The following is a 12,524-nucleotide window of genomic DNA, read 5'->3' on the forward strand; positions in this document are numbered from 1 at the left end:
TTGTATGAAGCGGTATTTACAATTGATTTTATTAAATCGAAATATGCCTATCACAGAAACAGAACTAATTGAAAGCAAGAATATAGGACATATAGGAACTGTGCTCGGTACCTCGGCGCGGTTAGTCTCCGCTAATTATGTATTAGAGATTAGCGGATGGAGGCGTGAGGCTGGATGTGTGTGCGCATGCTACGTTAGTGAGGTATCTAAAAGAAGTAGCTGAATTGGATACCAAGACATCTAGTTCCGTTTAATAGACACGTGGGGGAAGAAGTTGTGCGATACGAGTATTTGAGCTGTAAATTTTAGTATACAACGTATAGTATAAGGCAAAAAGGGGTTAGAAGTTGTAGGTGAAAGTAATGCGGCTATTTGACATTGCTCCTAGATGACAACTACAGTTTGCGTCTTCCCTAATATCTTAAACATCGAGAGGCCGTACGGTATCGAAAGCGCCCACGGAGGACTAAACACACCCACCCTCTGAAATAACCCCTTCGAATTGGGCACTTGACGTAGAATGAGGCCGAATGCTCCGTCTCCTAATCCGTGTTCCCAGCAACCCCTCCCGAGAAGGACCCACTTTAACGATCCGATGTGCTCGAGAATCGCTTCGCTCTCAGTTTTGCCGCAGCAATCTCTATCCTGGATGAGCTTCGTATATCGAAAGTCTAGGGTGAAACGTCCGACGACTTCTATATTGTATAGTAATTGGTAGGGATAGTATGTCTCGACGCAACCTTCATGAGTGACAGAGATAGCATCCTTGTCCAGACATGCGAAATCGAGGACCCTACCTCTGATAGTAAGTTTACCACCTGTGATGGCTCCGAAAGGATTTCCACTCTTTAGGTCTGTGATTGCATGTAGTAGTTGCGTCGCGGGTCGGATGCTTTCTAGACGCCAATCATACTCCCAATTTCCTTGCGAGTAGCCACGACCGAGTATGCTCCACGATGGAACAATATAGGAATCGTGGGATGGCAAAAACTCAGTTTCGTGAGGGGGGTAACCACCGTCACTGTAGCGTACGAACCATAGAAGGCTCCGTAAGAGATCCCTTTTCCAGAATCCAGCTAGAAAATCATCTTGTAGTCGCTGATGGAAACATTGTGCTAGACCCGATAAAGCAGGTAGCAGATCCGTGTGGTTTGAAAAGGAGTGAATGTTGAACCGTGCATATCGTCGTAATACCCTGTAACGCCAGGCGCTGTAGAGCTCATTGGGGTTTCCATTGATGATAGTAGATAGACTGACAACCCAAGGGCCATCTATCAATGACTTGCCCATCTTATGTGTTTCGGTGTCGCATAGAAAATGTATGAAGGAGTTCCCGAATATAAGTTTAGACCTAGAGCAAAACCTCTCCTGGAATACCCAGCCACGGCCCGCCCAGTTTGCGAAGGATAGATCAAGGTCGAAAACGCTCACTCCGCGATGAGAGAATAGTCTCGGGGTATAGGTATCTCTTCGGACATACTTGAATTGTATGTCAAATGAACCTGTTATACCCGGCCGGAGAGTGGAGTGAAAGGGCATGCGGATCCGACTACCTCTCTGGCGTAGAAAGCTTTCTTGGCAAGACATAGAGGATGCAGCGCAAAGGGTGACTTTCGCGTTCCCATAGATCTTTGACATATCCACTGATTGCCGAACCCAGTCATCAGTGTCCCCTTGTTTGATACAGAGTGCGTCGACCCATAGGTAACGAATTCCTAGTGCTCGTGTCGTAAAAATAGCATCTTTAAGGACTTGTGTCATCTCATGATCCTCTATCCCTTTTTGCCTCATCTCAAAAGTTTCGTTTGTGGTAGTTAGTTGCGATCTAGCGTCCTCTGGAGGGCCCCAGCAGTAACTTAGGGCGGCGTATGCCGGGACAGGGGAGATGCTATGCAATGTCTGATATTTTCTACGAAGAACCAATCTGGGTCTTGGAGATTGTACATCAATGAGGCGTTCTGGAATAAAATTGTCATCGGTAAGTTTATGGCTGTGTGTTTCGCACTTTTGAAGAGCTCGTCTCATCCAATCTACTCGATGCGGCTCCGAGTAATTCTGACTTGACGGTAGAGCTAAACCAAGCCAGTTGCCAGTAGCATCGGAGCCCGGAGTCTGTGTAGCATAGCAACAGAGATAAATTGGCGGTATATATTTATCAGTTGCCTGAACGTCTAGTCGGACAATGAGTCCCTCCAGTTGGCCGTCTTCCTTCATCTTTGAATCTGTTTCAAGTAGGTCGTGTTCTTCGTCCGAGGAGTTCCCTTCGTCGAGCATATTTCCATTATCTTCGTCCTCATTAGGGGAGTATTCTTCGTTTAAATTATCATGGGTTGAAGAAATATCCTGCCTAGAACATGCTCCCTTCTCTATAAGATCTTTGCAATGTATATCGCGATATATATCTGGGGATTCGCTTGACCAGCAGTATGCGACTGATATTGATGCGCTACGTGTGTCCAGTTCTGTTAGTTTCTTTCCGATACAATGAACTAGCATATTATCTGTATCGCGAGATAATATGCTGTTATGTAGGAATACACAAAAGTCGCAACCTCGGAGAGCAGATTTCTCAATCTGCGGAAGACTAGGCATGGTATCTGTCCAAATTTTCTGATAACCACCGTGATAGTTCCCGATAGGAAATAGAAGACGTGATGGCTCGTTGTCGACTAGTCTTTCTTTAAAACCATCGCGATCATCATAAAACATAGCTCTGGAGCAGTTGGTACAGAGTCTCGCTATGTTAGGTTCTGGGGTGGAAGGGCCTAAGGGTTTATTCGCCTCTTTCTCTCGGGTTGATTTATCATGTTGATAGTGATTAGTTGGAGTTGAGGAGGTCATATTCAATAGCAAATTATCGAGAAGTGACAACAGATTCTCAAGATTAGCTGTATGTTTGGGAAAACCATCAATACACGAGGGCAAGAGAACGGGGCCTTGATATATAATAAAGTACCTTAGATTGTCTTGAAATTCGATATATCATTTTTTTAGAAGAGACTTCTCTCCTCGGGCAACTCGAAAACTTCCAAACAGCGTGGTCGTGAGTCACATTCACAAGCTGTCTGTGCACAGTGATACGTTTGACTCGACAGTAATTCACTACACGTGGACCAGAAATGATCGATGAATACAAGTGTCGGAGAAATTTTTGCAGCAAAATGATGGACTGGAGGCAAATGAAAATCTGTGGAAGGTGACCATCAATCCTCAACTTTCATAGGATCCGAAGGAGGTGGTATAACGGACCAAATTGTAGTACTAGCAAGACGCTGCTAGGTGGAACTGAAGTGCGATGAAGCCGCGGGACGAACATGGTCATTATCCCAAGCATTGCTGACAACTTGTGTTCAATAGGATTATATCGTGCGCATCGTCGCTCGAGAATCATTACGACGACTGACTCTCATCCCACCACCTCTTCAATCCCTCAACATCACACCAGTCGAGCTGCGCCGGATTCTCGTACCACCATCCAAACCCCTCCGCCGGACGGTCGCTAACGTACTTCTTCAAACTACCGCCATCGAACCGATGGTTCTTCACACCTAGTAACAACACCACGCTCCCGACCTTCGGCGCAAACCGATCTGGGTCCAAGAACACGGTAAGCAGCACATGCTTGTCAGTTGAAGGATCCGCGAGCCGAGCCTGACGCTGGGTATAGGGGGGTAGACCTGAGGGCTCGATATCAGACAGGGCAGAGACAACAGCTAGCACGTTGACGCTCCAATTCTGCTTGTACGGCAAGTTGGGGATTGTTCGCAGCTTTGTGAGCTTCAGGGGTCTGCTCGGGTCCTTGCTCGACCAAGGCAAGAAGCTGGTATCCAGCTTGTCCTTGGAGCGGGTAGCGAGGTCCTGTCTATTATGAGATGCTTTGGTTGCGGCATCGGGTATCACTTCGAAGTCGTCGTCTACGTCGATGATTTCTTGGGGGATGTCGATACCGCTATCCAATGATAGTGCGCCACGGCTTGATAACAATGGATTAACAGTATTGGAGGATTGAGGTATAGCCTCGGGCTTTTCTTGTGGTTCTTGCGGTTCCTCTGGAGAATCAACGCGCACTTCGGTATTTTCAACGTCTGTTGCGTCGACAAGGGAGTTATTCCACCCGACTAGAGCGAGATCCTCGACAACCAGATAAACCATCTTGTCTCCTGGATTAAGGTCATCGCGTGCCTTCCCCTTTCCTTTTCCTACGGACGGATTCTCCCCATTTCCATTGGAAACATTTTTCCATTCGACTCGAAACCGTTCTAACTTAACATAAGATCCGAATGCGACCTCTTCCTGATCAATATACCTATGCATCTCAGCCGATAGCAGGGCTTGGATGCATAGCTCTCCATCTCCTAACATCAAGCGCACGGCGCGCCATCTCTGAGACTTAGAGGTATGAAGGGAATCAACGCCCTCAACCAAAAACACGGAGCCCGGAATACAGTATCCGGTGCGTAAGATGTCGGCAATGAGGGGTATGGGTTCGAACGGCTCCGGCGCGATACATGTTATATCGGAAGCTTCAAGCGGGGGACGGGGTGAAGAGGCGGACATGAAACCGAAGTTATCTCAGTCATTGTTTTTGTAGGAGTATTGTTCCCACCAAACGCGGAGGAACAAACAGGTAATTTAAAAGGCGCGACTTTTAGCCTGAGCCTTACCTTTAGGTAATAACGGCAAACGGTAATAGGAAATCTGAATCAACCTTCCTGAAAGAAATTGGGTTGTTAGTACGACGTTCCACTTGGTGGGTACAGCGGGGCAGTGGGTGGTTGTGTTACCCTGGGGGTCCTTCCTTTGGAGGGGTTACCCTAATGTTGCCCTAATGTTAGGGGGGTTACCTGCTATGCTGTAACGCGTTAGAGAGTCTAAAGTTCTCCAGGGCTGTTATTGGACCCTATGATGCAATAAAATAGTTGTTTTCTAACCCCTTTTTCAATTAAAGTGATTAATTAGACTTCGTCCTCTCACAACTTATTATAGCGTGAGAACCTAAATTGACGTTTTCTTCCTTTTATCTCATCAGCTTCCTAAATGAAGGCTCCCTTTGCCTTCTCCTTTCCCTTGCTGTTCGATATCTGCTGAGATCCTCCGCCACTTTTACCAATCTGCTTAGCGTCCTCCTTGGGCGTGCCGAGAGGCGGTCTCTCCTTCAGCTCCTCCACATGTGCACTAATCATCTCCGCCATACTGTTCCACGTATATTTCCTCTTACTACCGCCAACGTCGGAGGGGTTAGATACGTGTGTGTTAGAAGCACTAGACATTTCTAGATCCTTTGTGTATCTGGGAAACAGAGGTCGTTCTCGGGAACTCGAGATTCGCAAGTTTTTTAGATCGGAAGAAATGGCCATGGAAGAGTCGTCTCGCTCTGTTATTAAATCCCTTGCGAAATCCTCTGTAGAGGGGGCTATGGTCGATGTGGAAGTCATGCCCACGTCCCCATTTGATCGCTTATTCCCTGTCATCTTGGATGCCTGACGAAGAGGCAAGTCAAGTTGCATGGGTGTTGACATATTTTCTCATGAAATCGCTGTTTTGGAAGAGAGGTGTCTGAGCTGAGCTACAAACGAATTATTCCCAAGGCGACAAGACTAATGCTTATGTAATATGTGAGTAAAGCCTTGATGATGTGGTCGGTGTTTATTTCGATTGACTTACCTCAAACCTGATTTTTCTTTATGGTTGGAAACGCCGATAATGATGGTGATGTTGGATTGAAAACAGGAGGGGCAGTCAGTTGATACCTCCAGGGCTTACCTAGATTATGGTGGTTAGGCGGCAGCCTAGGTAGCTTCATTGGCAACCGCCAAAACTTCTCGAGGCAAGTACGAAGAACATCCATGAATACCGCACCAAATACGTACCTGGAAGGTACCTTCCAATAGGTGGTAAAAATAATAGGATTAATAAAGAGGTAACGCATATCCATTAGCTTTTAGCTTATCAAGAATTTTTACATTTAGGTCTACTTATTTTCCCCCCGACTTTAGACACAATTCAAAGTGAAGTTTGTCGTTATATCTGTGTCGCCGCCATGGTTCAAGAGCGCAAATGTATACGACCCCTTTTCCAACTCCCATTCGTTTCTCCTGTTAAGAATTGTTAGATACCTATTCGCATCCAACCCCATCGACACGATAATTTCCTCTCCGGCCGATATGTCTACGCGCTGGAAGGCAACAAGCTGTTTGACAGGCTGCACGATGGATGAAACGCGCGATAGGGCATATACTTGCGCCACATAACTCCCATCTACGGTACCATTGTTTCTGACTCTAGCTGAAAACGTAATCGTATCTCCGGCGTTGAATTCCGTCGCCTTGATGCCATTTATCGAAGCTTCAAACTCAGATATTTCAAATGTACTGTACGACAGTCCATAACCGAACCAATAAGCCGGCGATGACTCCGTGTCTAAATACTTCACCAAGTGAGAAGTCGGCTTGTAGTTGTAATACACGGGGAGCTGGCCGACATTATTCGGGACGGTGACAGGCATTCTGCCACCGGGATTCACCGTACCAAATAGTGCATCCGCAATAGCTTGACCGCCAGATTGGCCGGGGAAGAAAGCGCTTAGCACCGCGGCGCTTTGGTTATAATATTCGATCGCGAAGGGTCGGCCGCCCTCAAGAATGAGGACAACAGGCTTCCCTAACTTGAAAATTTCTTTCGCTAGTACGTCTTGACTTGGGACAAGCCCAAGAGTACCTCGATCGCCGTTTTCCCCGTCACTGTTCCAGGCCGCCCCTACCGTCAAAATGACCACGTCCGAGGAACTTGCGAGTTGCACGGCTTGGTCGACTGCATTGCCGTTCCGACTGACGAGGTTCCAGAAGAGTATGAGTTGCGAATTGAGAGAATTGACGTTTGCAGTTTTCTTGTAGAGATTGAATGCTTGGTATTCGATGCGGATGTGGTATGTTGCCCCTTTCCTGAATGTAAATGGAGCGGATCCGGTTGGGGGTAATGTGCTGTTTGTTGTGATATAATCATAGCTCATGATGTTTCCCATGATATTACTGGACTGTAGAAGTCCGTCTACACCATACGAAGTGACCAAGCTTCCGTCGATAAAGAGTTTGACCGTCGTGTTGGGTCCTACCGCCGCCCCAATCCAGCCATCTACATCGATGTCAACGGGGGATTTCAATTCTCCTTCCCATACAGCGCTGAAATTATTAGATGATAGGCCATCTGGAGGGTATAATCCCCAGTCTAGTGCAGGGGTTTCAATTCGATGTGCCATAGGCTGGGTGAAGTTCGTATCCGCAAAATATGTCGCGGCGAGACCACCTGCTGTTCCATTCGATAACAAGAGATACGGTGGGATCACATATTGAGAATTATATTCCCAGGTATTTGCGCCCCAGCTAGAAACCAACTCGAAATCTCCTTCACTCGCATACTTGAGTATCCCTTGGCGGATAGTCTGCGCCGCGTCTGCAGGATATTGCCCCCATTGACCAGAATAGCCTCCATAATTGAGCACATCGGCAAACGGACCGACAAGGGCGATTTTGGTAGTTTTCTGTGCTTGCGGTTTCAATGGCAATGTGGAGTTCTTATTCTCAAGGAGAACGATACTTCTCCGGGAAGCTTCAAGTGTGAGATTCCGGTGGCTTTTGACGATTTCTTGAGGATTTACTTCTGCCGGAATGAAGGGGTCATCGAATAAACCTAGATCCCACTTAACGCCTAGTATCCTGCGAATATGGGACTGCAAAGTCGTCAATTCCACAGAACCGTTCGCAACTAAGTCTTTCGTCGTCTAAAACCTTGTTAATAACACTTCTATTGGTCAAATGGGAGTGGGATTTCACATTAAGGTAGACCTCAAGAGAATAATCGTAGAATTGGATCATTCCTCCGGCATTAAACCATTGTCCTATCGCACTTCCTGGGGAATCGGCTACTTGGTGCACCTGTTGTAGCTCGACCATTCCTATTACCTGATCAACATGGCGTACAGTCTAAATTTTACGGAGGAATAACCGTACCAGTATCATCAGCGATAGTGAATCCGTCAAACCCCCAATCTTCGAGCGCTTGGTATAACATGGGGTGGACATGAGCCGGTATGTCGTCAAACTCGTTATACGCCCTACACACCAATTAGTACGAGAAACAAATTGGAGTGCCTATATTCCCTTTACATCAATACGCCTCTTGCTCCACCCAGTTGGATCGCCGCTTTGAACGGCGTTAGGAGATCCTGCAACACTTGACGATTCCCATGACCCATGAAGGGGGCGGTGTTATGTCCCGACTGAGGAGCTCCGTGGGCGGCGAAATGCTATCCAACAAAATAAACCAATAACCTTCTAAACAACAACACAAGAATTCATACCTTGAGAACTGGTACTACAGCATCTGGCTCCGACCAAGAGCCATTCTTGGACAAGCCGCTAGAGTAAGCAACTCCCATATGCGAAGTCAACACTCTATCTTCTCCCCACGCCTCTATCCTGGGTTAGCATCGAGTAGCTTTTATACAGAATTGAGAATTCGCACCTTGCATTCGTCCCCATCTCGGATCCTGGCCAATATCAAGAACAGGAGAAAGGCAGGCGTGGATCCCAATCGACCTCGCCTCAGTCCCGATTGCTCTACCGACGCGATGTACAAGGCCAGTATCGAAAGTAGCCGACAGCCCCAAACTCTGGGGGAACATCGACTGTTTGAAAGACCCGACACCGTGAAGGCACTCTCCAACATGCATAAGCGGAATTTTCAGTCGCGCTTTTTGGAGGGTCAATGTCTGGACGGAGTTATAGTGAGAAGTGTTAAGGGGGTACCTAGATGAGTCGCTGTAAATATAGGGGGCGCTAATTAAATTACAGCACATGTATAACTGGAGGCGTACCAATCATGCATTACACCAATAGGCGACTCTGGGCTAAAGCGCATTGTGGAATCTATTCCATAAGTGAGCGCGATGCGAATTCTTTTACGCAGGTGATAGACATACCGTAAAGCTCGTTCTTCGACTCGACACCTACGATGTCGCCGCCAAACATAAGATGCAATTGTAGAACTCGATCACTTGTTAGTCTAGCGATTCGGGACTTATATGTGAGCTCGAGCTTGCTCACCCATATCCTCGACCGTCATATTCGAGACCAACGAATCTATGTATGATTTCTTGTCTAAACCAACTTGGTTGACATTTCTCTCCGGCGACCCCTTTTTAGGAGGCGATCCGTTCGCTTGCGCTTGAAGCTGCCCAAAGGCGCTCAATAGGGCTAACAGTAAGGGGAACCGCATTGTTGGCAATGAAGCTTAAGCACTGGGTAAATAGCAATGTCAGACTTACACTAGAATACCTAATAAGCGGCGTGCACGCCATAAATGTCAACAATAAATACCTAGGTAGGTACGATACGAGATGCTTCAAGGGCATGGTGTCGGTCAGCGATGTTACATTCCCCTCTCCTCGGGCTATCTTGATCAAAATCCCTGGAATTGCTACCTTGAATTTTTAAATCAACGCAACCTTGCCGATGCTTGAGATGGCCCCACACTATCGTCACGCCCTCATCGCATCAAGTACCCTTATCTATAGCACCCTCAGCTCTCGTGCCTTAGATTCCCGGTAATATTTTCCTCTCATATTTTCCCACTCATTTTGATTTTCCTTTTTTTGATAATGCGCTTCTCGACATGACTGCGATCTCAGACCGGAATATCCGCTTAAAAACATGTGTCCTCAAGAATCGCCAGATCAGTTCACGTGCCCATCCTCGATTAACGCCAAATCCCTACATGATAACCCATTTAAAAATGCAACGTTAGATTAAGAATTTCTTGGAATTTGCGATTATGTACTGCTGGGAAGCGGCCCTGAAGTTGTCGGCCAGTAAGTTACTCTTGTTATTCCAGAACTGCATCAATTGCCTGTTTTCCTTCCACTGAGGCCACTTCTGGATATCGGAGCTTGTCCCGTTGTTGGGATCCAGTGTGTACAGGAACGAAATGTAGTAGCTCTGGATAGCCTTGCTAGCGTAATTTGGGAGTATACCGTAAAAGACTTGCAGTATGTCAGAGGCGTGGAATGTGCCTAGTATCGGGGTGCCGTAATCGTACGACGCAAGGTAGGACCATGACGGCACGTTTGGATTCACAGCGAGAGCACTCTGGAGGAAGGTTCTGCGTGTAAGGGTGAATACCATATCCCCGAGAATGGCTGCAAGGCGTTTAAACTGTGGGTATACGGCATTAAAGATACCCGTATTGAAGGGACTTCCAGCTGTAATCGATGCATCATAAGTGTTGACTAGGCCCACAACGTCATCTCTTTCGACAGCGGGAAAGAATATCTTCCATATATAATCGACAAGCTGATCCGTAGTTGTGATGTTGGACTGAAACAGGCTGAAAATTGTTCCCTCGTCTTCTTGATCACCAATAATCATCGGCACGGCTGCGTACTGACCACTGGCAACGAGGAGGTCGGGGCTTTCTGGTAGGATAACGCCATCTGGTCGTGGTAGGTACGATAATGCAACAGAATTATAACTGAGGATTCCAGGAACGCTATTCACGGCATTAAGGAATGTCTTGTAGTCAGCACTGCGAAGGCATGCAAGTGTATCAGTAACGCCGGAGCATCCCGCCTCTCTGACTACAGTATCGTATATATCCTGGCAGCGATCACAGTCTACCGGATCTGTAGGGATCATGCTTCCGCTATTCATAATAGCACCGCGGAAAAGCTTCTTCCCTTTGTAAGTGTTCTGTCCGCCGTAGAGGGCCATTTGATCAAACACGGAGATAGCACCGGCCGACTCGCCCCAGATAGTCACCTTATCCGGGTCTCCTCCAAATGCTGCGATGTTGTCTTGTACCCATTCGAGGCCCATTCGCTGATCCAAAAGGCCTAAGTTGGATGCACCGTCTGCGAGAATTTCTTTACCAGCCAGGAATCCGAAGCCACCCACTCTGTAGTTCACGGCAGCGAAGATGAATGGCTTTCCTTGTTTTACGCCATTAGCGATTAAGGATGAAGCGTCATACATCTGAGGGCTACCAAGTTCGAAGCCACCCCCGAAAATCCAGAAGAAAACGGGAAGCTTCGAGTTCGATGTAGTACCTGATGGTCGTTGGACTCTCATGGTTAGGCAGTCCTCTGTTTGTCCCGTAACAGTCTGCAACAGTGGTGTGTTGATGAGATCGCCTAGCACAGAGGTAATAAGATCCCCCTTTGTAGAGAAGAACATTTGTGGACAAGATGGGCCAATTCCAGTAGCGTCGAAAGTGCCGAGAGTAGAATTCAGTCTCTGCGGCGGCTTCAGCCGCAAATTCCCTGTGGGAGGTTCGGCAAAGGGTATACCGCCATAATTCTCGACTCCGCCAATAACGGAACCGACAACGGTGCCTTGTGATATAACCACAGACGCGGTAACAGCTCGTTCTTCCAAGGTTCGAGTCGGCGCTGGAAGAGCAGCGGCAATGCTAGTGAGAAAGGCAGCCGATATCAGAGGAGCAAGAGCGGTATACATTATGACCCTTGGGTGAGGCCCAGCAAGCTGGGAAGGGGGTAGGAAGGGAGACGGAAGGTCGGAAGGATAGAGTTATCTTGGTAGATCAAGGTTGCAAACTAGTAAAGAGAATTTTCGAAGAATGTATCACCGTGTCTCATGACACGGCATGACGATCTTATATAGACTTACCTTTTATGATGATATGCGTGCTATACCCATCAAGGATTAAGCTGAACCAAGACATCGACATGTAAACCAAGAATGAAGTCAACCTCAAATCTCATTCATGGAATTTGTAGCACACGTATCCCTGATCCGTCAACTTCCATCCAGCTGATCATTTTTGCGAAAGGGACGCCAAACTGAGTTGGACCAAGTGACTCGTCAACAATCGCACAGCTTACCCAATTTCGTAGCTTTTCCAGAATACCATCGAGGAATCCAGGTCCTGGGAATCAAATCGAGCAAGAATATCTTTCTCTAGTCCTCCCCCACGGGGTAAATTTACCGCGTTAGGGCCCATCCCCGGTTCAGAAAGGTTTAGTTGTGCATAAGCTAGAATTGGAATGCTTTGTCTGGAGATCTTGGGTGAGCGATCCGAGACAGCATGTGAAATCTACTGCAAGATTCGCAGTTCCTGACCAGGTACCAGCCGAGGCAAAATTTCCATGCAATATCTCGGAGGTATTAATTCTAGATCGAAAATCCCAATTATCTATGATTAGCTGTGAATGACAGTCAATGACTGGGAAAGTGATGGGTAAGAGTAGGGGGGAAACCAATGATAGATCATCCCGCTAATGTCGTACCGCCGCAAATAGTTCATCACGCCGGAAATATCTGATCGATGGTTGGCTGGATCCCTCAGCTTTTGAAATTGGCAGGTAAATATTCGTAGCCTCCATAGCATCCAAGGCGCTTGATACGTGTTGTTGGGGTAAAAGTGAAGGTTGATCAATGGGTCGTGATCCTAAGCCGTCCTAATGACCAATCACGGTACCGTAATACTCCATAAAAGACCCGTTGTAATGAGTT

The 12,524-nt window shown here is 47.1% G+C and overlaps 5 protein-coding genes across 5 annotated transcripts; all 5 read right to left on the reverse strand.

Moving 5' to 3' along the window:
• Positions 1-338: 338 nt before the first annotated feature.
• Positions 339-2,681, reverse strand: GGS22DRAFT_169824 (heterokaryon incompatibility protein-domain-containing protein). Its single transcript, XM_047962381.1, has one exon. It carries the CDS (start codon positions 2,590-2,592, stop codon positions 385-387), a length of 2,208 nt encoding a protein of 735 aa, XP_047816432.1. The 5' UTR covers positions 2,593-2,681; the 3' UTR covers positions 339-384.
• A 244-nt stretch (positions 2,682-2,925) lies between these two features.
• GGS22DRAFT_169825 (uncharacterized protein) lies at positions 2,926-4,780 on the reverse strand. Its single transcript, XM_047962382.1, has one exon. It carries the CDS (start codon positions 4,555-4,557, stop codon positions 3,391-3,393), a length of 1,167 nt encoding a protein of 388 aa, XP_047816433.1. The 5' UTR covers positions 4,558-4,780; the 3' UTR covers positions 2,926-3,390.
• Positions 4,781-4,956: 176 nt separating this feature from the next.
• On the reverse strand, positions 4,957-5,975 carry GGS22DRAFT_169827 (uncharacterized protein). The gene is made up of 2 exons (XM_047962383.1): positions 5,675-5,975; positions 4,957-5,615 (listed from the first exon to the last, which is right to left on the reverse strand). The coding sequence occupies exon 2, from the start codon at positions 5,517-5,519 to the stop codon at positions 5,034-5,036; it is 486 nt and encodes a 161-aa protein (XP_047816434.1). The 5' UTR covers positions 5,520-5,615; positions 5,675-5,975; the 3' UTR covers positions 4,957-5,033.
• On the reverse strand, positions 5,787-9,273 carry GGS22DRAFT_195819 (glycoside hydrolase family 3 protein; the record flags this gene model as incomplete). The annotated part of the gene is made up of 9 exons (XM_047965726.1): positions 5,787-7,777; positions 7,830-7,951; positions 8,007-8,110; positions 8,163-8,302; positions 8,357-8,469; positions 8,521-8,804; positions 8,873-8,924; positions 8,978-9,043; positions 9,102-9,273. The coding sequence occupies 9 exons, from the start codon at positions 9,271-9,273 to the stop codon at positions 5,993-5,995; spliced, it is 2,838 nt and encodes a 945-aa protein (XP_047816435.1). The 3' UTR covers positions 5,787-5,992.
• GGS22DRAFT_46760 (sterol esterase) lies at positions 9,250-11,858 on the reverse strand. Its single transcript, XM_047967157.1, has 2 exons — positions 9,375-11,858; positions 9,250-9,295 (listed from the first exon to the last, which is right to left on the reverse strand). The coding sequence occupies exon 1, from the start codon at positions 11,505-11,507 to the stop codon at positions 9,798-9,800; it is 1,710 nt and encodes a 569-aa protein (XP_047816436.1). The 5' UTR covers positions 11,508-11,858; the 3' UTR covers positions 9,250-9,295; positions 9,375-9,797.
• Between the last annotated feature and the right edge of the window lie 666 nt (positions 11,859-12,524).

Source organism: Annulohypoxylon maeteangense, assembly GCF_022496945.1.
Source record: "Annulohypoxylon maeteangense strain CBS 123835 unplaced genomic scaffold GGS22scaffold_15, whole genome shotgun sequence".
NCBI classification, from domain to species: Eukaryota; Fungi; Ascomycota; class Sordariomycetes; order Xylariales; family Hypoxylaceae; genus Annulohypoxylon; species Annulohypoxylon maeteangense.

Bases quoted from the DNA above. Each gene is read 5' to 3' on its own strand.
- GGS22DRAFT_169824 (XM_047962381.1), bottom strand. From the start codon at position 2,592: ATGCCTAGTCTTCCGCAGATTGAGAAATCTGCTCTCCGAGGTTGCGAC.
- GGS22DRAFT_169825 (XM_047962382.1), bottom strand. From the start codon at position 4,557: ATGTCCGCCTCTTCACCCCGTCCCCCGCTTGAAGCTTCCGATATAACA.
- GGS22DRAFT_169827 (XM_047962383.1), bottom strand. From the start codon at position 5,519: ATGTCAACACCCATGCAACTTGACTTGCCTCTTCGTCAGGCATCCAAG.
- GGS22DRAFT_46760 (XM_047967157.1), bottom strand. From the start codon at position 11,507: ATGTATACCGCTCTTGCTCCTCTGATATCGGCTGCCTTTCTCACTAGC.